General features: G+C 36.9%; 1 protein-coding gene across 8 annotated transcripts in view; it reads right to left on the reverse strand.

The window, feature by feature from the left end:
* STK3 (serine/threonine kinase 3) overlaps window positions 1–27,262 on the reverse strand; it is a 156,735-nt gene that overhangs the window by 20,395 nt on the left and 109,078 nt on the right. The window contains exon 12 of one of the 8 annotated variants that reach the window (XM_067290356.1): window positions 18,781–19,846. The exons of 5 other annotated variants lie outside the window; for them this stretch is intronic. In XM_067290356.1, the coding sequence (XP_067146457.1) occupies window positions 19,736–19,846 (111 nt within the window). In that variant the 3' untranslated portion in view covers window positions 18,781–19,735. Of the gene's footprint in view, window positions 1–18,780; window positions 19,847–20,759; window positions 22,159–24,007; window positions 24,103–27,262 lie in introns of those variants that run through there. 2 more of the 8 variants (XM_067290358.1, XM_067290360.1) reach the window with 2 other exon arrangements.

Below are 27,262 nucleotides of genomic sequence, written 5' to 3' on the forward strand. Positions count from 1 at the left end.
ATGTAAACATGAAATGATATCATTTCATCTTTGCTCCTCACCTTTCCAACGACCTTTAAGAGAAAACATCCTGGAGCCTGAATTTTGTTTGACATGGAAGTCACACAGGCAGGATAATATGACATTCCTACCTACAAGCAAAACACCTTTAAAACATTAATTTCTCCTAAAATAAAAATAAATGTTGTACAGATATCTCTATATCAAAGCTAGAATTAACACATGGACTAGTCAGAATCAAAGTTTTGTGTACAGTAGAAGAAATAATACATTTACAGTTCTTTGTTTTAAGAATTAACAAAGCCCAAACTGAACCTCTGTCTAGTAACACTCCATTTTGGATGTTATCCATGGACTTCTATTGAGAGCATAACCAAGAAAAAACACTTTCTTTTCCTATCTCTCTTCTGTTTCAAAGCAGGGAAAAAAAACAGATGGGATTAAAATGGAGCTCAAACCAAAGATGGGAAGTTTAGATTTGATTCAGCAGACGTAAGGAAACCATTATATAAAGAAGGGAATTCTTGGATAAGAAAGTTAGTTCAGGTGAGATACAACTAAATCACAGACAAGAATCTTAAAAGGAAGAACAGTCTTGATTTGTTGCTAATAAAACAGCAGTAGGATTTGGAAGCAGTCTGAAAACAGATAAAGATTAAGGGAGCAGCTTCATTTTACACTTAATCAGCTCTAATGACAGGAGGTAGCCAAAACGGTCACTCCTACCGTACGGTACCCTTGGGCTCCTGCGGAAGGTCTACCACTTCTGCACCCGCAGGGCAAGCTGGGGAGAGGGGACAGGAGGACATCACGACTGCTACAGTCACCACAGAGGAAGTACCAGAAAAAGAGCAGGTGTCCCCTTCTCCAATGCCCCTCTCCCCTCAACCCCCATCTCCAAAGTAAGGCTGTGTAAGATGCCACCAGTCTACCCCGGTTCAAGCCAGGCGAGTGAGAGTTGGCCCACCAGCAAGCCCCAGGCAATGGCTAACTGCTGACCTCAAACCACAGCCCATACTTCAGCAGAGGCACTAATCTGGATCCCTTCTCTCAGCTGCAATGTTTATTTTAAATAAACTTGTAGCAAACTAGCTTATTTGGAGACTTCTACCTTTGCGAAATTTGGACAATGTGGCTCAAAAGTTATCAGGACAACCAGCCCAATCACAGAAGTGTCATTTCCTCAGAAAACAGACCAAAAATAATATATAGCTAAATTGCATAAAATTCTTCTTCAGACAAGGTAATTAAAAATTAGAAACACTGATATGATTAAATGTTAGCAGAAAACATAGAGTAAAACTGAATATCTCATTTTGGAGACAATGGGCGGGGGGGTCATAAAAACCCTATGAAAGATGGACATGCTTTCATGACAGAGTGAATAAAATTGATTTTATGCACTACAACTACTAAAGAATTAATCGTATAAAATATTTTCCCCAAAGCTCTGGCAACAAGATTGCTAGTTTCCTCAAATTCAATCTGCAAGCAGAACTGTAAACAAGTAATCAAAATACAACAGTATCAAACTGCAGGGGGGAAAATCTATACAGAGGCTTTCCTCCTTCTGATATTCATATCTTTTTAGAAGAAACACAGAGACCCCGTACCCTCAGTACATTTTAAGATTCATGTTATATTAAATAGTAGAATAATATGATTGCCCTAGCCATACCAAAAATAGCAGGGGATCTCAGAAGCAATCAAGCTGTAAGTGAAAAATCTAATTAAGGCAAGCAAAGTTTTTGTACCAATTATTTCTTGTGGGTTTGGGATTATCAGGCTTAGAAAATTCAGTTGTTAACTTTTAGATTTTAATTCACAAAGTTTCTTTTAAATCTAAAATACACACCATAAATGCTGTGGTATGATCATCAGACATGATCAAAGGGCTATACAATACATGATTTTTGAAACTGTTTTTTGAAACATCATCTTACAAAATAAACTATCGCAATAATTTCTTAAGTGTTTATATCCCTTCATAATAAAAAACAAAAAATATCATGAGAAAAATGAAGAGAATTAAAGCAACAGAACAAAAATCTAGTATCATGGATTGTTTTAATTACTATATAAATTTGATCTTCTTACATTAGGAAATGAATTTAAATTATGCCCTAATTGTGGATGTAAACATGGATCCACTCAAACACTGTCGTCGTCATACCAAGGTGAACTCTGAAACACAACCTAACTCACAAAATGCATTTCTAAAAAGCCTTTGTACCTTTGAAGATGAAGAAGTACTGTCTTTGGAGAAGTTCAAGGTGTCACTGACAGGTCACTGATGTATCCTTGGTCGTCTCAGCATTATTGCTGAGGTCCTGACCTGCTTTCAATTAGCTGCTCAGGCAGCCCATGGTTTAATTTGTAACTTCTCTGTTAGAAAAGCCTTCAGTGACTTGGCATCACATCTTCCCACCGCTGTGCAAAAGCACAACTTTGTCAAAACATCACATAAATTTAAAACCAGTATAAGAATAGCAGAATCCACAATTCTTGTGATAGTTCTAATGAAAATGCAAAGAGAATCATAATAATTTAGCAAAAAATTTTTTATATTAAATTATTTATTTCAGTGAGGAAACTGCTATTTCACTTTTTACATATATTTTGCTTGCTCATTAAAAACAATTCAACCAATTACAATAGAAAGTTTAAGTCATTATCATGGACTTATTAGGAAACATGTCTCCAGCAAGTGATTGTTTATTAGGAAATTCTCTGGCCTATAAAGTAAAAGGCATCTGCTGACATACTGGATATAAAAACCAGGATAAAATTTTCTGCAAGTATTACAGAATAAGCTACTGCACAGCCTACTAAAACTCTTCAAATACTGAAAATTTACAACACTGCAAGAAAAATGTATCTTATTCCTACAGTAACTACACTTTTTACTGATAAGGACTACAGTACTTCATACTGTTGCTACACGCTATGCAACATCTAACACTGAGGTCACATGTGTTACCTACTAAAATGATATGCTAAGATCATTCCCAGCCTAAACTGGCAGACCAAAGTCAGGGGGGAAAGGGAGGTTTTTACTTGCTGCTGCCCAGGATAGCATGTGCTCCAGAATCACGTGATGAGCTATAGTAATACCCATCCCATAAGGCAGACAGCTGTTAAAGAAGCAAAGTTTGAAGTGCAGTCAAACTGTATTTAGATTCCCTGTATCACATCGTCATGGCATGCGTGCTAATTAAATGGATTCAATTAATTTCAGGTGACTGCTTTGAAAACTTCAAAAGCAGAGCAAGTCTGAGATGGCTGCTATCAATCACAAAGCACTGACTGAACGTCTTTCAATTTAACCCTTAAATATGTTTAATGTAAAAGTAACATATCATTTCTTAACAAAAGCCTCCCACTGATAAAAACTAAAAGCCCCTCTTATATTCAGAATGTAAAGTCACCTAGTGTTTCTTACTCAAGAGGGATGAAATATAAAGGAAATTTTGGCAAGCAACAAAAACAGGAAGTTCCCTATTAATGATTCCTATGATTGTCCATCTAGATATAAGCTTCCTAAGGCACCAATGTCAGCATGAGATTTCTTTCTCGTAACACCAACACATGCATTATAGATCGCAGGTAAAGCAGAAGCGACAGGAAGAGTCCTCTCTGTAACTGCCCTGAGTTCTCAAACAACATTAACTGAATACAAAACCACTATTATTTTCTGGTTTTCAGAATATCTTCCCCAAATATAAAACTGGCCAGATGCATTCTGGTATCATCACTAAGAAAATACTAACAAAACATGAGCAGCAACAAAAATTATTTCACGAATATTCATGTAAAATAAAATGTAATGGCTAAATGTGATCTGAAAGTTACCAAAAGGAATGGAAGACACATTTACCAATCTCCTGAGATTCTTATAAAGTCCAGTTGTATTTAGAGCAAACTTCTACCTCTATTACCTGCTTCACAATTAGACATGCCTGTTATTAACAGAGGTAATAAAAAGCAGCATTTTTACTATGTACTTTTTTCCATAAGTCAACATATGCTTTTTTAAAGTATAAATATACCAAAGATTAAACAGCATCTGCAGCGGCTAGCAGAAAAAGTAAGACATATTACTCAAAAAGTATATTCCATGTTCATGAATGTATCTTGTACAACCTTTTATGAAATTTAACTAAAATTGCTAGTTGTGAGCATGGACTCTTGGCACTAAGTACTGTGTAGTAGATGAGTACAAGGTGAAACAAAGCACGAAGTTTGCTGGCAGAGTCAGCCAAAAACAATATTAAAAAAAAAGTGAATAAGTCAGCCAGCTTTCACTTTAATACCTGACACTTACTCAACCGATAACCACCTGCATGCTAAGTCCTTGGCAGCTTTAAAACGTGTGGGGTTTTTGTGGTTTTTTTTGTTTTTTAAGAATAAAATACTCAAAACTATTTCCCATCATATCAAGCACAAACATGCTTTCATTTAGCTTCAGGAATGTGTCTTATTTTAATCTTTCACCTTTGTTTAGTTGAAGAAACATGTATTGCTGATGATAGGAGGAAAGCTAGATCTTACTTAAAATATGTTTTATGCTATGTGTTTGTACACTCTCAGGGACACTGCATTCCAAATTGATAATTACTTGTCTTGATTTTTTTTTTTTTTTAATGCAGCCAGTCCTGCAATAACAGCTGGCAAGATCAGCAACCTTCTGAGTCAGTAGTTTCATATATCAGGCACTCATTTTAATTTTTAGCTGAAAAACTCTACTATGCATCCCATAAATCACCTCCTCATGATTCTGGCACCAACACTCACCCTTACAAAGTGGACTGCATATTCCCAGACAGGATATTCCTGATACAGGAGCTGTAGTTACACGCCCTGCACTTACAGCTGTAGGTGTTGCACGCACATATACCCACTTGGCCCCAGTGCCCTGTTACATCCTAGCGCAAAAGTGCATATGTATAAAGACTGACACACCGTGGGAGTACGCCAGCTTTATTTTCCATGCAATATAGCCTCAGGGCTGCAGAGGACTTTTGGCAACTGAAGTAGGTTGCAGTCAATTACAACAGTCCTCACGTACACTGCGTGCAGACTGCGCCAGCGCCACACAACCCAGGTGCAGATGACCACCTTTGCTCTCTGCTTGAAATGGACTTCACAACATACAGCTTTGACTCGACCTGCTTTGCCTTTACAAACGAAGAGTAGGATGATAATGCAAGAAGAGACCAGTGCAATTGTTTGGTTGCAGGTTCCAAGAAACAAATGCTTTTGTGGATCCAAGGTTGTTAGTACAAACTGCAAAAAATAACAAACTCATTTTACAGTAGAAAATAATATTAGGGAAAAAGACACAGACAATAGGAAAACAGGATTAAGTTATGTAACAGTAAACACGGAGATGGCAAAACAATGAAGGGAAATGAGTATATCTTCAGAAAAACGTGCAGTTGTCTGACATGCAAATAACTCCAAGTTACCACATTCCTATAATTGCAACTAAAACAGCCCAGGAATACCATGGTACTCCCTCTTCCTCATCTGGGAATCTGTAAAGACTGAGTTCTAAAACAGACAAAGAGATATAGACAGAAGATTTAAGAATTGTCTTCTCAGGCTGACCCATATTCTTGACAATTCCCAGGCTTGTTGAAATTCAGGTACAGAAATACATATGACAAAAAGAATTTTCCAGCTATTCTGTACGAGCACTCTGAAATTGGTCTTTCAGAAAATATGGCACAAGTATAAAGTTCAGCAACTTGTTTCTCTTTGTTGATTGAATTTACAGGACTGAAAGGAACAACTGTGCTACTTCTGATGGTCCTTCTGAGGCAACTCTCTTCAATCACTTGTCACTTGTAAATGGATGGAAGATGATGATACAAACTGTGAAGAACAAGTGCCTCTCACTGAAAAGATTTTCCAAGTACATTAGAGTCCTGAATAAAATGTGTAACACTAAAAAAAATCTCATTTTTTCATCTCAACTGCATACAAATATACAAAATACAAAAGCCCATGAAAGCTCAACATAAGCATTTCTGGTTTTGCCTGAATTCAGTGAGGCCAGTCTAACACATCTCAAAGGGACTGGTTTTAGAGTGTACACCTCATTTTCTAAACAATTCTCAAAAGTATCTCCACAGTGAAATATTCAAAGATCACTTGTCACTTGTAAATACTAGCTTAAACTTTATATATTGCTGTATATCTGGACTCTTCTAACTTCTGAAGACAAATCTAAGGGATTGCACTTGGCTATATCTGATCTAAGAAGTACACGTATTACTGTGTAGGATATATGTCTCCTAATTAGCTTTTCTCAAAATACACATGGGAAGCAAAAAAAGGATTAACATTGTATTTCCTAAGCTTGAGAGACCACCAAGAACCTCCCCGGTTACAGGAGTTCCCACTGGCCCTACCCTGGGCTGGTCAGAGCTGCAGTTTCGCTCCCACTGCAGCTCCACATGTGGGGAGGGCAGAGCCCTTCGGGAAGGCGATGTGGGTCGGTGGTGTAGAGGCAACAGGCACCATCACCAACAGGTCAATTCTGTTTCCATTAGACCTCGGTTTACGTGTAATATAGTGGTGGAAACTTGCCACGTTTACAGAGCAACAAATTAAACCCACTAACACAAGAGTACTCCGTTCCCTTTCAGGTATTATTTCTACCGCTTTGAATCAGTCGTTTGGTACCGTGGCAATCTCTGGAAAGTGAATCTTAATAATATTTTGCAGAGTGCCTCATATATTCTCTTACTGCCTTTTTTTTTTTTTTTAATCTGGGCCATAAAATTGTGCATCGTATATGTTTTATTTCCATTCAAATTCAGCACTAGGCATGAGAACATATTTCTATGCTACAGGTACTTTTGTAAAAATCTGTGAGTAGTTTAATTTAAAAGCCATGGACAGCAACCTAAAGCAATTTTTGACCATGCAAAATGTTTTATAAATAGTTCCATGTGCACTGTTCATCTGGAGTCTCACTAGAGACGAATAATGACCTTGTATTTCATTCTCATTTACTCTGAATTAGCCAAACCTTCTGTTTTTAATTACATACTTAATACACCTGGCATGGTCTAATTACAGAAAACAAAACATCATTTAAACAAAAGGTGACCTTGAACTCAGTCCATCAAAATACCAGTTAACTTTAAGTTTTCAGTTTTTAACGAACTGCCAAGACATGCAATAGCAATTTTCCAAATGTGATCATACGCCTTTAGAGCAACAGACTTACTACATTAGGAAACATCTGTATACACTCTTTATGGCTTTCTTCGTTATTAATGAAAATCCCTCTTAGATTTCAATAGCGCTATAAACAGTTCTATAGGTAAACACCAAGTTCACATGACTGATATTTTTAATGTGTTAGACTATATTAAAGCTAGATTTGACAAGCAACAGCCTGCTGGAACTGAAGCAACTTTTTTCAGAAACTAGTTAGTCTCGTATAAGTATTGCAACTATGAATGAAGGGAACATGTAGCTGTAGCAATGAACATAGCTGCAGAAGAGACAACAAAGGGCCCTGACACAAGAAACTATTTAAATAGCCATGTCAGTTTTAAACACGAGTTATCCTACTGTTAAACTGTAGTTACTCACAGGCTTGAACTTGAGAATGTGCTTAAATTACATTTTGAATTGTGTTGAAGAGTTTCAGTGACAATTTATTTTTATAAGAAGGCTTCAATAAATTAGTGAATGGTCTTTACATATTTGATACGAGGTTTTTCCTCCTATTTGTGACCAAGTAGCACTAAGAAATTAGGCACAGCATACTTAATAAAGCATTTGGGATTTAAAATCAACAGAATGTAATGCCTACATAAAATCCAATGAGGCCTAAAATTTCTGTAATGTAAGCACACCGTGTATCATTTTACACTATGTACTTTCTTGACATTGCAAATTCATTTTAGTACAGCAATAATTTAAGTATACTTTCTACTCAGAAGACTTCTAGTTGTTTCCTTGTATTTCTGACTTTGGTCATCATTACAGACCAAATCCTTCTCTCCTCGACACGTCAGAAGAGCCAAAGTACAGCGCTTGTGAGGTTAATGTTATCAACAGCTGTAGTAAGGAAAGACAGGAATTGAAATTTAAATACACTCAGGAAAGATCTACCAAACTACAGGATAATTCATAAATAGTTGGCTTTACAAACATATATTCTCAGAATTTTTCTTCTATGTTCTGTATCACTGATAATTGTATATTCTAAAACAGAATACTCCAGCACACAAGCAGGAGAGAAGCTGGCTATTATAAATTTTGACAATGTTTCAGCAGTTTACTATCACCGCTGACACATCCAACGTTTTAAATGTAGATGACAAGAAAGTTAGAAATATTGTTTTGCCTACACAGCAGGTCAGAATGGCTAGATGTTTGCTGAGAAACAAATTCTTACTGCACTAGTAGGTTATGCAAATTCGTATGAAAGTAGCCCATACAGGTAAGCATATATATTCAAGGTTATTGTGAATCTTGACAAACACCCATCATTCCATTTATTTGGCTGGCAAAATAAGGAAAATACTGCTTGTCTAAAGGAGAAGAGAACCCAACCTTTTAATAGCCAACAGATGGAATTTTATATGTGTGTGTGTGTGTGTGTGTGTGTGTGTGTGTATTTATTTATTTATTTATAAATAAAGGAAGTAGCAGGAAAAGATCTACAACCATATATGTAAACCATATATGTAATTTACTAATAGATCTGATTAAATAATGCCATACATATCACTTATTATCTGAACTGCAACAGCATCTGAACCAAGACCTCATTGCCTGGCGCTTTCCAAACTGCCCAGAAGGAGACACAACCTAAGTAAGGTAAGTTAGTTACAAAGCAACAGGTCATTTGAAAGGGAAGATGAGATATATGGGAGCGAGGAGAGTTTAAGCTTTACAGGAGACCAGAAGGCAGGATGCCTGCATCTTATCCCAGCTCTGCTATGAACTGAACATAGTATCTGGGAAACACCACTTTCTGTTTCTGTGCCACTGTCTTCCTGATGATCACAACATTTATTCATTTTTGCTTTATACAGGGCTACGATTAAAAAAGTACTCGAATAAATACCCAGATCTGGATCCTTTTCACTGCTCTCTCTCAACCGAGAGGTTACTACTATTGGAATTACATCACTTCAGCTATAGCAGAAAAGTCTTTCCTTACAGTCTAGGTTAGCCCATATACATAAATACTGCATTCACTGAAGCATATAAGCAACTGGAGCTAGCAGCTTTCCCCTTACAAGAAGAATTTTCCCTTCTTTTGCCTTCACCCCTGCTTATTCATCATTCTCAACAATCTCCTGCTCTACCAACCCCCTGAAACCAACTGGTTAGAAAGCACAACAGGTTTTCAGACGGGTGACAGCCTCAAGGCATTTCTGTTTAATTTATGAAATTGTTTTGCTCATTTAACACATTGAGAAACTCCTATCTGAATTTATTATGTAGTATTTTGCTAAACTAAAGAAGAAAACTCCTCCTAAAAGCCACAATATTTGAATCTCATAACTGTTGTCTGTTTTACAAAAACTCCATGTAATTTATATACCATGAAAATCATTTGTCATAGGTTCAAACAGTGCTTCATTCCCTTAAGATCTGGCATAGCTATGCTGATTTGAAAAGAATCCTGTCTGTCGGACAATGCTAGTGACATAAAAATAACCTGGAGCAAATAGGTGTGTTACATTAGCACAGAGGAAAAACACCAGAAATAGGGATAAAAAAGGTAATCTAGAGAAAAAGCCTTGCAACGATGCAGGACAAACCAGCCCTAATATATGTAAATTCTCATGAATTCTGAAATGAATGGCACAAAGAGTTAAAATGCAGTTTATCTGCAAATTATAAACAATGCTAATTTTTACTGAAGAATCTCTCTAACAAAAGAGGGGAAAAATCACCATTTCAAAAGTACAACACAGGTAATATAATCTTGTGTAACCCAAATAAACTGAAGTTAGTCTTCTGAACTGTTTAAAACATGGCTAATCATTTCTGTAGCTAGCATTAGAGTACAATAAACATGTCTCAAAAACATTGCATCTGTGGTGAAAATCAGAACACAATCCTAAAGAATCAGTACATAATCTTTAAAAAAAATGTAAAAACCAATCAAGATGCGATCTTAAAAATTTCAAAGACTGTTTTCTTATATTGGCATTTATATTTCTAGTACTAAACTGCATTAACCTTTGTTAATATACTGTATGGCATAAAATATTTTCCTCTTTCAAGCCATTAATACCAGCCAGAAAACACACCACAATATAGTCTGAGCAGATCATGCACTCTAAAAAAATCATTCCTACAAACTGCTGGATTACATGAATGAAATACTGAGCTTGAAGACAATGGCTGCTTCTACACTTTCTACACTGTACAACTATTATAACAAACCTGGCAGCATCCTTGAGCATAAATTCCTTCACGTCTACCAATTCGTCTCCCTTCTGTGGAGCCAATAATTTATTTACACATCTTGAAAATAGTTCACACGTGAAACAACAGAGTATTTTTTAACATGACAGTGTTTTGTCTCAGAGTCCAAAAGTAAAGACTTTGCTCTCTAATACCTTTTCTCTGACTGTCTAGAACATACAGGCAAAGCAAGTAGCTTCTTAGGGGAGACAGTACACTGACTGACTGACTCACCTCTTTCCTCTGCTTACACTGCCTTTGCTGGTGCCAAGGAGTTGCAAGGCAGTTATTGTATTGCTTTCTGTGCTGCTGCTCCAGAACCAAAGATGGCATTTCACAAGCTAAAATTAGTGGCCTGCTGACAGATGTCCTATTCCTGGAAGACAAGCTATTCCCACCTGTGGATACTCATGCTGCAAGTACAGAACCGATGAGACACAGGGTAACCGATCACATTCTTGGCAGCTACTCTCAACTTGGTTATGCTCCAGGGACCTTCAAAGGAGAAATGAACACAGTGCTCCAAATCTTCATAATGATTTGAGGGGGGGTATTTATACCCTCATGCATATATAGTTTTATTTGTATAATATTCTCTCTAAGATAGATATGTAAGGGAAGATTTAATAACCTATATAACTTGAGTAAGTTATTTTTCCTTGGAGGAATAAGAACTGTTAAAGATTGTTCAAAGAGCTATAACTAGGCATAACATCATAAATTTTAAACTGAACATAAAAAAAATATTTTTTAGCAGTCAGATCTATAAAACTGTGAGACAGTCCCCCAAGGAAAGTGACAGAAGTAACTTCAATTCTGTCATGTTAAACTAGTCTGGAAAAAGCATTCAGTAGCAGATTGTTGGAATAATATATCTGAGTAAGGATACAGAAAAGATCATTTAGTAAGTCATTTTCATCTATCATTTTTCAGATTAGGAGTGGTTCGGAAGAAGAACTACCTTTCTAAATAAAAATAATATAGTAGTACACATAAAAAGAAAATGTTGGAATCATTCTTTAATTGCTAACCTACTTTAAGATGACCTCCACATGTACTCACATTTGAATTATGCTGTTAACGCATCCCAAGTATAAGAGGCTCAGAAACCATCAGAAGAATAAATTGATGTTCTGCTCCTTTTGAGTTCTAACAGATATTACCAGTGGATTTGTTTGGTTTTGTGACTCAATGTTTTCTTTAAGCTGGGGATTCATTTAAACATAAAGGAAAAGCAGAACTCAAGTTTATCTGAAACAGAAATGTTGAAAGGCCAGGAAAATTTTGTGACAGTCTATAAAAGTCACCTTTTACACCCTTTGCGAAAAAACATTTATTTACAATGATTTTGAACCTTTCTGCTTTTGATTTGAAGGAGACCAATAATTTATACAATACTCTCTCCCAAAAACTTAGAGAGTCAATATTATCCAGATTGTTTTAGGGAAAAAAAAAAGTGCTAAGGTCAGAAAGTGGTGTTCCTCAAGTAGCAGTATATTCAGGTATGACAAGTCTGCAGACAAATCCAGTCTGCCCCTAATCTAGTAGCAGAAGCAAGTTTTCTTCAAACAAGGTGTATTCAAAGTAATTCTGTCTGCCCACAATTTAGTAGTGGATACAAACTACTACTGAGACCCTCCAGATTTTCCTCACATAATTGCTTCAATTATTGGTTTATAGCACCTGTCAAACTACTAGACACTGCAGGAAACATGCAGAAGACAGATTCCTGAGACTAAAGGGCTGACTTTATAAACATAAGTTGTAAACAATAGCTTGAATAACACAGGTAAGTTAATACTATACTGAATACAGGTAGAGTTAGGAATATACACGTGAGCGTAGCTTCCTGAAGAGCTTCCATTACAAGCTGAAACTGAATCTTATGAAGGAACATAAGGTCTTAAGGAAAACAATGCCTGAAGAACCACTGAAGAGCTGTATCATACACAGAAGCCTCCCCAAAGGCAATGTGCTTAGCAAAAAGCATGTCTGGATTCCTTGGGACAGCTCTGCAAGTCTCAGGGATGGAAACGTTCCTCAGATGTCAAACCATGCTTGTGTTCTTGTATCACATTCCTGGCACTCTTGCAGTAGATCCTAACACAGCATGCTATTTTCACTGCACTACTTTCTTGTGAGGAAATCATCACACACATAGACCTTTCTGCCATACAACTGAAAAGCTGAACAATTTTCCTAAATCTTCTCGTCAAAAAAAAAAAAAAAAAAGAGAGAACAAATTTGATGTCTCAGTTCTGGACATGTAAGATTTAGATAAGAATACAGACAGGTTGATTTCCTAGCTTGAATTAAACTCTGCAGGATGCATATGAAGTGCAACCTTGTACAGTTCTTTCTAATATAAAGAAAGCCAATAATGACTCAAGATATATTTTTCCTAAGTATGTGGTAATGAATAGAAAAATACTACTTTCACTAAAAGGATTACAACAATGAAGGAGTGAGTATGTAGCCGTAAGCTCACAGAGATGATCCACAAGGGGACATAAAGACCACATTAAAGTCTCAATTAAAAAAAATGGTTCATTAAACCAGCCAGAAAGCTCCCATTAAGCTCTTGGGAAGTTTCCCTCAAGAAGATCATGAAAACCTTTCCAAGAGATAGGTGCACTCCTGCCTAAAGAACAACTCCTGTTTTTGTTTTGAAACAGTGATCCTGAATTAAAGGAAAGGAGACTTCCCCCCTACTCATCAACAAAGGATGAGAACAAAGCTGACCATCGCCCACAGAAACCAGACCACATGGCTATATATGTACGTATGGCGAACTCCCTAACATTTTTTGATAAGGATGTTCTCAGAGGATCAGCACAGAAGTATTTTAACTCAAGGAGACATTCAACAGCCTGGCTTAACACTCCAAGAGTCAGGCAATGCAAATCCTACAACAGTAAGCCTGAATCCCAAAACTCATTGTCATCACTGAGAGGTAGAAGAGATTCTGGAATAAAAACTGCCTCCAAGAAACTAGGGGAACCTTACTTCTTCTGATTACTGATGATCCTCAGACAGTTAAGATAAAGATAAGATGCAAGAAAATGATGAGTAGAAGGACCCTGACTGGTGGATTGAAGAAACATCTAAAAGGAATCATAGGGATAATCCAAGCCAAGACCAAAAACATTAATCAGTTTAATCAAAAATATTTCTTAGTTGTCAGGAAAAATAGGCCCACTGTTGCATACCCTAAGGACCAAAAAATTGGCTTTGAACATCATCTTGAGGCCTACCCACTGACAATTCTCCAGCCTGAATAGGGTAATGTAATCAACTTTCTTGTTATCCAACATAATTAGTGCTCTCAAGAAATAGATGGCCAATATATGAGTTAGATACTAGATATGTCTCTTCCAAATGTCATCTGCTTTCCTGCAGAAGATCAAGACCTCATGCCTCCCTGTTTGTTTATATAAATTACCTTGCTGGTGTATTTTGGTGCTCTTGAGACAAGGAGACTTAGATTCTTCCTAATACTCTATTGTCATCATTGCCACAAGGGAGTACCAAGTGGAATGCTGAAAAATATCAATTTCTTCAACTACAACTGCCCTTTGGGTTGTATCTGTATGAAGCATGAGCCTTTCTGATAACTTCACCAGCTGTAAGACTTAAATATTCATCAATATAGCAATCAGCTAGCTGTTCCAAAATATCAAGACGACTGTGAGCCAGCTCTGACTCAACCACTATGCTGAGGAGAGAGAGTCACTTTTCCAGAGAAAGGTCAAGAAATGTTCTCAGGCACCGCTGGAGTGCTCAGTCTGCAGAGGAGACCTTCTTCTGAGAAGTTCCAGAGAAAGTTGCTGACTTGAACGAGGAGGAATTTGGAAACAGTACTTCTGTATGTGTGATATGGGGCAGTTTGAGGACAATTCTGTAAAAAGAAGTTAAAAAGCAGCTGGGTAGATTCTCTGTCTCTGGCAAGTGTGAGTGGCTATGTAGAAACTCACTGAAGTGTTCTTAACTGTAGAACAGATGGTGTTTGTTCTTTAGATCACTGAGGGGGAATTAGACCTGGCATTCTTTCCAGTAAAGCAAGCATCTGCAGTGGTGCTTCTTCGTTACCGAGCTATGACTACATGATAGAAGTGCCATGTCAGGAAAAGATAAAGAATTGATACAGACAATGAAACTGCTGCTTCATCTTAATGTCAAGGACATGTGAAATTCTAGCTAAGGAAAAGAGACTGCTGAAATAAGTCTTGTTGGGAAGCAAAGAGCTTTGTTATCTTTAAAGGCTAGGACAGATCACTTTCCATTTCACAAGGCAAGAATTTGCCCCAGATGGAATATAGATAGAACTTAAAATGTATAAACCTCAAAAGAACTTTACAATATCAAACCCTGTTCTAGGGAAAGCACTCAAATCTATATATAATTGATGCCTTACAGCAATTTTATATGGCAATGCTAAGAAGTAGAGCCAATTAACTCTCCCTTCTCTTCTGGACAAGCCTAAATCCCAAGATGTGGAAGCCGGGCTGGCTCATAAACAACTCTCCAGACTTTCAGAGGCCATAAGTGTTTGGAGAAGGCAGGCAAGATGAGGGCAGTAGAAAGCAAATGGGTTGCTAAAGCACCTCTTCCGAGACATTGTGCTCATCCAAGAGAACCTCTTAACTTTCCTCTGGGATAAATCAAAATGAGTGAGATTTCAAACAAAACCTGGAGCAAACCTAATCCATAAGCCCAAACAAATAAAACTTCATTCAAAAGGATATATCTGAAACTATTCTTGACGCTTTTATGGTTCTGGGCCTAAATTCTTTACAACTGAAGTACTTCCCAAGCATACTGTTTACCCCTAATCAAAAGAAATCCAGGAATGACCATTCCATCCAAAACAATATATAATTACACATACAAGACACAGCTTAAAGTCAGAGGGCTTAAGCAATCCTAGGCCAAAATGTCAAAAGAAAAAAGGTAAATAAAATTAAAGTAAGTAAAAAATAACTCTCTAAAGAAAGATAATGCTATGGCTCCAAAAGGGACTAGAGCAAAAAGGAAAATAAATTCAAACAGAGAAAATGAAGACCAAAAGAAATACATTTCAAAAAGTAATCAACAAACTAGAAATAGCTTAGCTGACAGGAACAGAAGACCAGTGTCATTCAGCCCAATATGTATTCTACACCCGCAGAGTGTTTGAAATATGCACAACCACATGTGAATGCGCCTATGGGCATATCACTAGAATTTCTAAATAAGTCATAGTCACATGGCCAGAAGGCATCCATGAAACATTCCAAAGCACATTTTCCAAACCTCCTTAGGGCCATACCCCTTACACACCACCATTCATTCAGAATTGAACCTAGAATTATGCTCTAGCCTTTAACACAATGCTTAATTTTTACAATATATTATCCCTCTCCAAAGATACAGAGGCATATATAAGTGCACACACACACAAGGAGTGTTTGTATGTTTGCATACATGCACTGGTAAACTTCTGCACAACTGAGATTTCAGTGCAATTTTATTTAATAAAATTATTTCAGACTGTTATGTATGTATTGCTAGACAAAGAAATTATTACCAGAACAGAGGATGGTGAGTACTTTAAAAGTACTTCAAATATTATGAATATTTAATATGTTCACAAGTCTTCTTTGCTCTTTTGGGGATTATTCCCATCTGGATTAGACATGGCTCAGAAGACCTGCTTTCTGAGAACAATCTGATGCAAATTCAGATGGATGATCAAAATCTACTGATAGCACCAATTTTCTGACACCTCGGATGGACAAGAGCAGGTGCAAAATTTTCAGGTATAAAAGGTCTCCTTCAGTTTCCTTCTGTTGGAAGCTGTGACCCTATTCTGCAGCCAAAAGCATATTCCTGAGGAACCTCATTCAAGTACCCGAAGGGTCACCATTGCCTTCTAGAACTTGGCCCATCTTTCAGTGAGCTGCTTTGGCATAAGGATGCTTCATCTGTAAGATCTTAATAGGAATACGCAAAACCACCAGGCACATCATCTATTCCTGCTTGGCAACAATCACAAATATCCCTAACATCGCTGAGGAAAGTTCACTTAACACTACTTCCCAAGCTACACCTTCTACAAATGCCACTCATATTCCTACACACTATCCTCTTTGCTGCTGGAATCCAGCACGTCTTCTGCCATTGCAGTACTACTTATAGAAGCCTCAAATAGGCACCCAAAAGGGACCATCATTCTCAGCAGCGACTGGAAGATGTATGCATTACTGCGATGAAACCATGCATTCAGTCTGCTAGATAAAAGAGGCTGTTTCATGGATGCCTCCCAGACATATGACTATGGCCTATTTAAAAATTCTAACGTTACAGTGTTGGTCTGATCAGAATTCTCCTCCCAGGCACAAACCCTTCAGCGGCACAGAAGTAACATGTTTGATACCATATATTCCTTGTAGGTTTGAGTCATGAGCCCTTATCTGGATTGTAACAGTCCCCATCGGTCACTTATAACTAGTTTCTGGATTTCTACTGTGTTAACTGTGGAGTACTCATTCAGACAACATACTGCAAGACAGCATGCAGACCAAAAAAACACCCACAAACTTCAGATATTTTAAATTATTCAGTCATGTTGTCTAAGTCTTAGGTAGATACTCCTTAAAAATAGTTTCTGAGTTTCAAAACTTGATTTTAAAAGCACGTTTATAAATAAATTTGGGTTAGTCACCCTTTGCTCCCTTTACTTTGATTCCAGACATCTACATTGATTTTAGACATATAGAACTGAGTAACTTCAAACACATGAAGTTTCCAGAAGTGCCAAAGGGTTAGGGGAAAAAAAAGCTATGGACAACAAAAGGTATGGATTTATATTACTATTACCCCCCCTCACCAAACATAACAAGACCTTTCTCCCTAAATATTAAAAGGAAAATGCAAACTGCTTAGTATATTGCCCTACTCGTATATAAAGGAGCACTCCTGAACAGATGTAGCAACAGACAACTGAACAAGAAATTCTCTTGAAGAAATCTCTGCTTAAACAAAAACCACCCCACCAGACTCAATCTGTATGGCTCACAACTTTATCCAAGAAACATTAAATTTTATTTTAAAAAACTGTGTGAAAAGACACAGTAAAGGGTAAAAAGTACATTCCTTGAACATATATAGCAAAAGGAAAACATATAGTTTCCCTATTATAGTTTTTCACAAAGGCAAACATCATGAAAAAGATTGTACAAGTTATCATCAGTGGAGCATGAGGATGTTCATATACCAGAACAGATTGCCTGGAAGTTGTGGAGATTCTGTCCTTGAACATGTTCAGAATTCAGCTATGAGCTGGTAGCAACCTCTGTATTTCCTTTTTAATAAACTTAACACTTTTTTAATAAAATTTTATGGTCAAAAGAGATCATTAAGATAATTTAGACATGCCAGAAAAACTCAGTTAGTAATTTCATTATTAAGCATGAAATTATGAATGATTTGAGATAAAGCATAACATTTAGAAAGTTATCTAACCTTAGTATTTGCAATGCCTTCTCAGTTTCCTTCAGGAGACATTAAGTACTGGACAACTTGTAAGTGCCTGGGGTTTATGAATGCAACAACTGCTTAGTTGCATGAAACTCTACTCAGCTTTTACTAGGATATAAAATATTTTTAATTGCTATATCCTTTCTAGCACTTACACTTCACAAGAACATACTGATAGCAGGTTAGAAACAAAAAAACCTAAGATCTATTCCACTTCTCTAGGAAGCATAAATAAGTGACACTTGAACTCTCAAGTCTTACTCATCTAATCAGCCCGTACCTCATCTCACAGTACGCATCTTCACACCTTCACAAGGCAATTCTGTTACACACGCATTGTTACAAGAAGGAACTGTGTTGGGCTGACTCCCCGCCACAATGACTGGTGCTCAAAGTCACTTGTGTCTCATTCAGAGAAATAACTCTGCTGGACCAGCTCACACAAATCCTATCCCAAGAGCAGGAGAAAGAGTACGTTGATTTTCCTTGTTCATTCCCTTCCTGGTCCCCTTCATCCAGGCTCCCAATGAGTAGTCTATTCTTCCTTTTGATTTCTTTCCTCTACCAGTCAATACACTTACTCTAACTACTCAAGACATTGATCTGAGTGCTGTGGTTAACAATTCAGCCTTCAAACCTCACTGACATTGTGCAATGGAGGACTATCATGTTTGCATGGAACAAACTTCATTTTTCTTCACCTTTTTCCTTTGTAAATGGATATCAAATTATATGCATACAACTCTTCGAAAGACTGTTAAATCAAATACTTGAAACACATTAGGGAAGACAATGCTTATAAACTCCTTACACAACTTTAATTTTGTCCTTTTCCAGTTATATTACACATTAACTTTATTATAAAGTCTTTAATTACATGACTACAGGTTATGACTCAGCCAAAGAGTTGGTACATAAGGGTCAAACAATCATAAATACAGCATTCCCTAACTTTTGAGCATTTGATTTCAGGACATAAGCATGTTTTTAACACTTTCTAGTGTTTAATATGAGATTACATTAGTTGAGAATCATTTACAACACTCGCATTATTATTTTTCTGAGACAGCCAATAAATAAACATCACAGACTGATATACTCCTTCATATTTGGGCTTATAGATCTCTTTGTTAGAGGATGCAACACGGAGGATGATTTTCAATCCATGGCTCAACCTGGGAAATCTGAAACAATGCTAGTACATTTGAAAAAAGCAACTGGAGTGTCCTTTCCTCTCTCAGCTCCCCTTTGGTAAGGTAGCAGCCTCAGTATTACTACAATTAAGATGTTTCGCTAGACTCCTAACTGCTCCTGGGTATGCAAGTTGCAGTTATGACTAGGACTCCTCTTGAAATTTCTGCTTGGCAAGAATGTACTTTCCCCTTTCAGATATGGATCACATTACAGTAGCTTTTCTCATTCCATAAAAATACTACTGCAGTAAACTGAATATTAGAAGACACCTCTGCTAACCAGACATTTCTGTTCACATACTGTATTTTTGTCCACTTACTAAGTGACAGCTTTCACAGCAGGCATAGTACACTCTAGATGCCAGGTGAAGCTCACTGTACTGATTTTCAATTTAAAGCTGTGAAATAGTTTACTGAATTGGCCATCTGCAAAATCCTCTCTTCCCCATATGTTACAATGGCAACTGCCAGCAGCAGAGGCACTTCAGATAATAATTAACTGATTAAAAATGTTGGGTTATTTTTCAGTGAAGGTATCTCAGCTCTGGAATTAATTTTTTCCTAACGCATGGTCAAACAGAGCTTATGTTTGTTGACTGCCATAACAGGAGATGTGGAACATCATCATCATGGTGTTTGATGAGAGAAGAGTCTGAAGACTGTAGGATATGGCAAGTACTGGTCTTCAGAGGTGTTTTGGTTTAGGAAGGGGGGGCAAAAAGAGAGAGAAGAAGGAAAAGAACAATAGAAGAATGAGTTGAAATCCAGCTACATTAGTAAATTGCTCACTTAGAATTACTGCAAACACATTAGAAAACTATGCTACCTAGATCCTAGGTTAGTGTAGGTATCTTCAAAGAAGATGGGGGCAGGGAATACAGGTTGGTGTCGGAAGTGATACGCCCACTCCGCACACACAACTGCCAAATCTCTGAAACTTAGCAGCGCTCTGTCCTCTGTGAGCTGCTGTTGCTGTAGCAACAGCTCTTTAAAACATGGAAAACAGTTCAGGTAGTTTCAAACCACTGTTTCCAATGTCACTATTTTCCCCTGTAGTTTTGAATCAGCCAGCCTCCAAGATGATCAGTGGGCTGTTGCCATAGTGTCATCAGCCAGCAGAGAGGGGAAAACAAGGCTCTGGAGTGTCGTAGGCCATGGAGATGCTTAAGTAAGGCCGAGATCGGCCCCCTCCACCTACCACTCCCCTTCCCCAAATCCCTCAGCAACCCTCTGCAGAATCGCCACCTCCTTCAGTCTCCCTCTCTCTCTGCAAACGTAACCTACTCTTGCAAACACTTGCTCTTCTATAAAAGGGCACTGCACTATTTGGGGGTTAAATCCTGTTAACCACTGAGCATGGGTGAAAGGAGCATGATTTGCCCACAGTCTCCTCACTTCAACGGGCTTTGCGTCGCAGTAGTGCTCAAAACATGCTAGGTGCTGTCCAAGCACTCGGCATAGGAAAAGCCAATCACTGTAACACAGGCTCTGTGAAACCCATCACAAGGAAGCTAACCTGTGCAAGAGTCACCAAGTCAAATGGGAGAGCACACCCAAATAAAGCGGTACCAGGATGAACGCACTCGTGTGGAGCCCACTTCGCTTTCTCTGCAGGTGTGCCGAGGGCAGGCTGCGCAGAGGGGCTCACCCGTCAAGGAATAATTAGACACCACGAACAAAGTCACAACAGACCAGTGTCGGTTTTCTTTTTTAATTAATGTCTTTATTTTAACTGAACCTGTCTAAATGAAGGTTTGCTTACAAAGGGTCTCCTTCTCTATCTTGATCTACAGTGGCATTTTATTAGTTAATGGAAACACTTTAAAAAAATAGAAATGGCAACAAAATTTACAAAAGCAAAATAAAAAGCTCATTCCAGCAAAAGGGTATACATATACATCACAGACACATCATGGAACTAAAATGTGTTTCTATCACTAAGACCACTATCAGGACGCTATTTCTCATTTTTATCTTTAGATGATCCTCTATCTGAAGAATGTATGCTATACTCATGTGTTGATGGCATCTAACCTGCGGGTATATGTAATGGCAAGTATGGCGATCTTTAAGTAGCAATTAATTTTAACTAAAATAAATCATCATTCTAGGCAAGTAATAATTCAACTGCAATTATTGTGGCAATAAGAGTCCTATGTTCTATTCTTAATGTTAAGCTGTGCATTTCATATAGATCAAAGTTACAGAATTTACTGTTTGATTAAAAAATAATTTCTTCAGACTTTTATAACAGCACAGTATGAGCTTAAACTTATTCTAAAATAAATCCTGAGCGCTAAGACTTTTGACATTGCTTTGCTTTGTCCCAAAAAATTTTAATGAAGGTTTGTTCAGTACAAATCCAGTGCTGTTCACAGGCTACATCTAATTTTTTTTTCTTGAAAAAGTACTTATTTTGGCTGTTATTCTTCATCAGTTTTCCTTCCCAGACTGGAGAAGAAAATTGTTTGCATGAGAAGCCTATGAAGAACTGCCTTCAAAAAATAGAAGCACCTTCTCCAGGTCTGCAGGGGGAGTGCTGCCCCTGGAGCCCTTGGCAAGGTAGTCTCCTCTTCCGTGCACACACTCTCCAGGTAATGCCCTATGCCAAAAAGGGCAATCTTCAAAGGACACGATAAAAGAGGTATAGTCATTTTGGGACAGCTCATTTTTTCTTAGAGAACTTTTTGGATATAGAAAACTTTTTGGGGTGAGGGGGAAATATCTTCTGTAAATTTTTTTGCCAAATATTTGTTCCTCTCATCTTGGTTGAAAGAAGAACATTCAATTACAAAAAACAACTAAATATATTGGCCTGTAGTGACACCACGAGGGAAAAAATTTCAAACGGTTTTAAAAACGGTGCCATCTAATTCAACAATCACTACACCATGTTCATACACTTCAAGCAGTCAAGTTTGCACAATTTACCACGTTCCTGCTTCTCTCAGCTGAAAAGATGACCTGACCTTGTCCATGACCCTAGTCTGAAGCACTGCAAAGTAAAACAGGTTAAATTCTTCAAAACAGATTAAGCTAACTTGTTTTACTTCTCACTATGGCAGACTAAAAGCATAAACGCTGTCAGGATTCTTGTCTCAGCTGAGCATCAAGCAGCCTTTTGAAAAAGCTGTAACAATGTTGTTATACCTTTAGAGCTTTCCTACAGAGCAATTTTGTCCTGGTATCTCTATTTAGGTTAACAAACTTTTTTTTTTTAAACACTAATTTTCTCATATTAGTACAACTCCTAGTGTCAAAACAAGCATTAACATATCAGTAAGTACACGACTAAAGTCTTTAAGTACCTGCTAATTAAACCTTAATTCTTCAGTTTTTTTTTTTCTAGGAACAGCACATTTTATATATTTTAAAAGTTACAGGCATACTTGCCCTAGACTAAGGGATACCAAGAGAAACATTCTAAACTCTGAAATTTCTAACCCTAAACTTAAATGCAGGAGTCTCAAGTTCACATTTAGACACATAAATGACAATGGTTTGTTCTTCTAATAAGCTGAGCAGCTAAAGTCAACATTGCTGTCAGTGGGATTTTTGCCACTGACTTTAGCAAGAAGCATGGGATTAACCTTCATATGCAGAGTTTGTCAGTAGCTACAGCTACAGATTTACATATTGGGATTGCATGTCTTTATTTTTATATTGTTACCCATATAACACTGTAAAATAAGTACCAAAACTTGCCAAATTCATTTTCCCCCCCTCTCACTGGGTGATTTTACTGAACAATGTTTTTCATCTTTTTAAGTAGAGGTGTTGTCCAAAAAGCACACTTTTATCGAGACCCAAATAATAAGAATAAAGGCAAAAAATTAAGCCCCTAAAGAATTAGCTTGAAGCCTTAGACAGTACCACATTTCTATTAAAAGAATCACCTTTTTCCCAAAAAATAAAGTGACTAGCATATGGCAATGCTACTACTCCCAATAAAAAAAAGTAAATGTGGTTTATAAGGCATCTATAGGCAGAGAATCAGTGTAAAGGAATGACATTTAGAATATTCTATATTTACACAGTTCACACATTACTATAACACAAACAAATAATATGTATCCTTATAGAAACAGAGGCTTGATTTTCAAGTTTCTTAGGAGTTGCCTTTTTTCTCTCTGACTTATGACAATTATAAGAAAAGAAAAAAAACCACATGTAAAACACTATGTATTCTGGGCAATCCCTGTTTTTTGTCATGTGTGTGTGCGCTAAGTCCAGCCTAATCAGATATCTGGAGACATTAATTCCAAATAACAAAGAACACTGATAAGTATTAACAGCCTTCTACTATCTGAAGTAAATGCCTTAATACACAAGTCTTATTTCAAATTCTAGAAGGTATTCACAAACCAAAAACTACATGGAAAAGTTCAATTCTTTCTTCATAAACTTCAATAGTATTAAATATCAACCATTTAATTCCTAATATTTTGTTTATGAGATATTGTTAACATCTATGTCTTAATATACAGTCTACACACAGTATTTATTGGCCGCAGACCAAAACACAGGGCACAGAAATTTAATACAAGACCTTTTGAATATTGAGAATTAGCCACATGGAAAACCAAACTAATCCAAATTTTTTCAGTTAAATTCCAAATTGCTAGAATTCTATTTGACAAGTTCTCGTGCTCCTATTTGAACCCAGTAAAAAAAAAAACAAAACAAAAAACCCTAACATTAAACTGACAAAAACATAATTTTTAACAAACCACATAAAGAGGAAATCCTCTTTAAAACCAAGAGGTTATAAAAATTAAAACATACTGCAAAATTCCACTCGCCCACTCTCCTTAGGCAAGTTTTACTTTTACTTCTTTTCATTATCATTAATCATCATGGCAAAGAGCAGGAAAGCAGATTTTGTTCCCCAGTGGTAAACTTGCACAATAATTTCACAGAGATGATTTCAAAGGACTTTCTGCTGAAAATGGCAACACAAAGTAAAACAGGCAGCTCTTATCGTCAGCGTGCAGTTTGGGGCTCAGGCATTACACACAAAGGTGTGGTACGCTTTCCTGACATTAGCAGTGATTCATGTAACATGGAAACAATTTGGATTAAATAGCCCTTCTTTTAAGAGAAAACAGAATAGAGAGATCTGACAGTGAATTGTTTTGATGGACAAAAAAGTATCATCTAAAACTTGTCCAGCCAAAACTGTGGGTTTTTTTTTCCCCAAGTATTTCAAAGCTCTTTTCTAGCCTATAAACATTACTTAGCTATTACACAATGATCTCAAAGAAGCATATTAATACAGACCGTCAGTTACCACGGTAACAAGATGTTACTTTAAACTAGCAGTGCTGCCTCAGCTCATCAGTTTCACTGGTTTCTTTCATTTGTTCTCTTTAAACTATGCATAAATTACAGGCGTATTGTATAACTAAATATATACACATGAGCTACACTTCACTCCAGCTAGTGCGGAAAAAAGAGTTTTTAGATGATGCAGGCATTTAAGCTCCCTGGAGTAGAGTAGTTTTGTTTTTCACTTCATACAAAAATTTGAAAATTGGCTGAAAAGTAAGTTTTAAAATGTCTTCTCACTAGAAACTATTTTGTAACTAAAATGCAAGTATACCGTCTTTTCCTATTGAAAATATTTGACATGATACAATAAGATGATGGCAGGTACGCCTGACTGAACCTTGGCCAAAATTTTCCAGAGACAGATTCATGTTTGGAAATAATAGGTGACTGTTAATTGTGAAAATTGTCAAGGTTACTCGAAGAGCAGATCCTCCAAAATACTGAGGCTCCTACACAAATTTGGCACATTACTATTTTTGAAAGCTTGGGCTTGTAAAAAAGAAGGTCTTCTCAAAATCTTTCATGGTATTTGCGATATTAAAAGTATCGTTCTAGTTAACAACTAACACAGCAACAGCTTAAAAAGTCATAGAAAACAGGGCAAGCAGGGCTGTCAGCAACTTTTAGAGGTCACCTAGAACATTTTGCTGCTCCAAGGCACGATTAACTCCACCAAAACTATTCCTGACAGATGTTTATCTAACCAGGTTTTTAACACTTAAAATAACGGCACTTCCACAACCCCCTGAGGCAATCTACTCCAGTGCTTTGCTATCATATTAGAAAATTTTCCTATTATCTAACTTAAAATATATTGCTACAATTTTAGCCTGCTAGTTGCCTTATCCTCAGAGGACATGAGAGTGATAACTAAAAATCTCTTACTCCATTATTCACACATAAGAAAGCAAAAAAGCTTTTTGGCCTAGTAGGGCGTCTTTTGGGCTCTTGCAGGATACAAAATACATACGGTCTTTGTCAGAAGGCAAGATTCACCTTCCAAAATTGCAGAAATATAGCACTGGCACTTGGACATTAATGACTTAGTGATTGGCCAACAGCTTTACAGTAATCCTATCCTACAGCCTAGAACAAACAGGAAGGATTGATCCTGTTTACAGTTTAAACAATTTAGTTATATACAAGACCAAAATTATTGGGCTTGACTTTCAATTATTTACTTCTATACCAATTGGGGAAGGGATGTATTCGAAGAGAAAGGATCATATATTCTATCAGTTGGAGAATCACCCTGCTCAGATAGTTTATTCCCCACTCTCTATAAGAAAAATAACACTCCTTATACAGTCCTTAGCTCCTTAGCTAAGTTGGAGTCAGTATCTGACTTGCAGAATTGAAAACAAGCAAACAAACAAACAAAAAATTTTAATAGGTTGGTCAGTTCTCTTTCCCTACAGGAAAACAACAGTAACAGATTTTTAACTTACATGACAGGCTGGCACAGCTTCCCATACTGACTGCATAAACAACTATATGACAAGCCTAAGAAACTACCACAGTAACTTGCAAGTCATGCACAGCAGACTGCCAATACTGACACCCTCCCACTGAATCACCTGCCCGGCCGCCCCGCTTTTCCTTAAATAACCACTCACTGCACAAGAGGCTGTACAGCCCTCTATTGTAAGGGGCGCAAAACTCTCTGCTGCTGCGGTTCGCACTGTCCTCACAAAACGAGCTAGATAAAGCAGCAAGCACACACATTTATTCAACAGCCTCTGCTGTGTTAGCTGCCTCCGGACTGAAATCGATGAAATTCCACATGCAGGTTAATTGTCGACATCAATAACACTCTGATCAGCTGTATGACGTGGTACGGACTCTCCTGTTTATCGCGTATGCACAGACACAGTCACAGTCCAAACCTAAGTTTCGTATTTGCTCAATTACAAAAACACAATGCTGCTATTTCTTATATTTTAATGTTCTTCTTGTCAGCATCTGGAAATGCTTCATGATATTTATGCAACTAACTAAAAACAAAGCAAAATGAATATATGTTAATACTTTATTTAAAAAATGCATATGACTTAGAGGAGGGTATGAAATAGCTGAAAAAAGAACCAACTACATGAAATACACTCCCATTAGAAAGATACTTTCCCATTAGAAAGAAGGCTATACAAAAAAAAAAAAGTTGTATGCTGCTCAAATAAAATCAGAGTAAATCCAGACAAATGGAGGTATTTCTAATGAAGCTAACTCAGCCTAGTTTTGTTATTGAAGTTTTAATTAAATTGTGAACAATCTTCACCCTTTTTATGGTGTTTAATTCCTACCAAATAAACTGTCACATTATACATTTGAAAATATGTTAACGAAAGTACTCCCTATCTGCAATACTGTTATTTCACAATGATTATATTCTAATATATTTGTTCTAGTTGAAACCCAGTGAAATATTCTGCCTAGAGTAACAGATGGCTTTTTAAATTTTTGTTACTATTCCAGAATCTAAGTAACCCAAAATGCATCTACTTCAACATGATACTGTAGTTGCTGCAAAACATGATCTACAGTTCACTGTTTAATATTTAACAATCTGGATATCATTCCTGTTTGGAAATAATTCTACTAAAGACAGAAATCATTACCCAGCATTGCTATAATAAATGGATTTGCCTTTTTACATTTTTCTATTGACATCTTACAACAAAAAGTAAATGATTTTCCATTTAAAGTGAAGTAATATATTCAATCAGTGCAAATGATGTTTAGCAACTCATTCTGAGTAATGTCATCTCACA

This window comes from Apteryx mantelli, chromosome 2 (assembly GCF_036417845.1).
Source record: "Apteryx mantelli isolate bAptMan1 chromosome 2, bAptMan1.hap1, whole genome shotgun sequence".
Lineage (NCBI taxonomy): Eukaryota > Metazoa > Chordata > Aves > Apterygiformes > Apterygidae > Apteryx > Apteryx mantelli.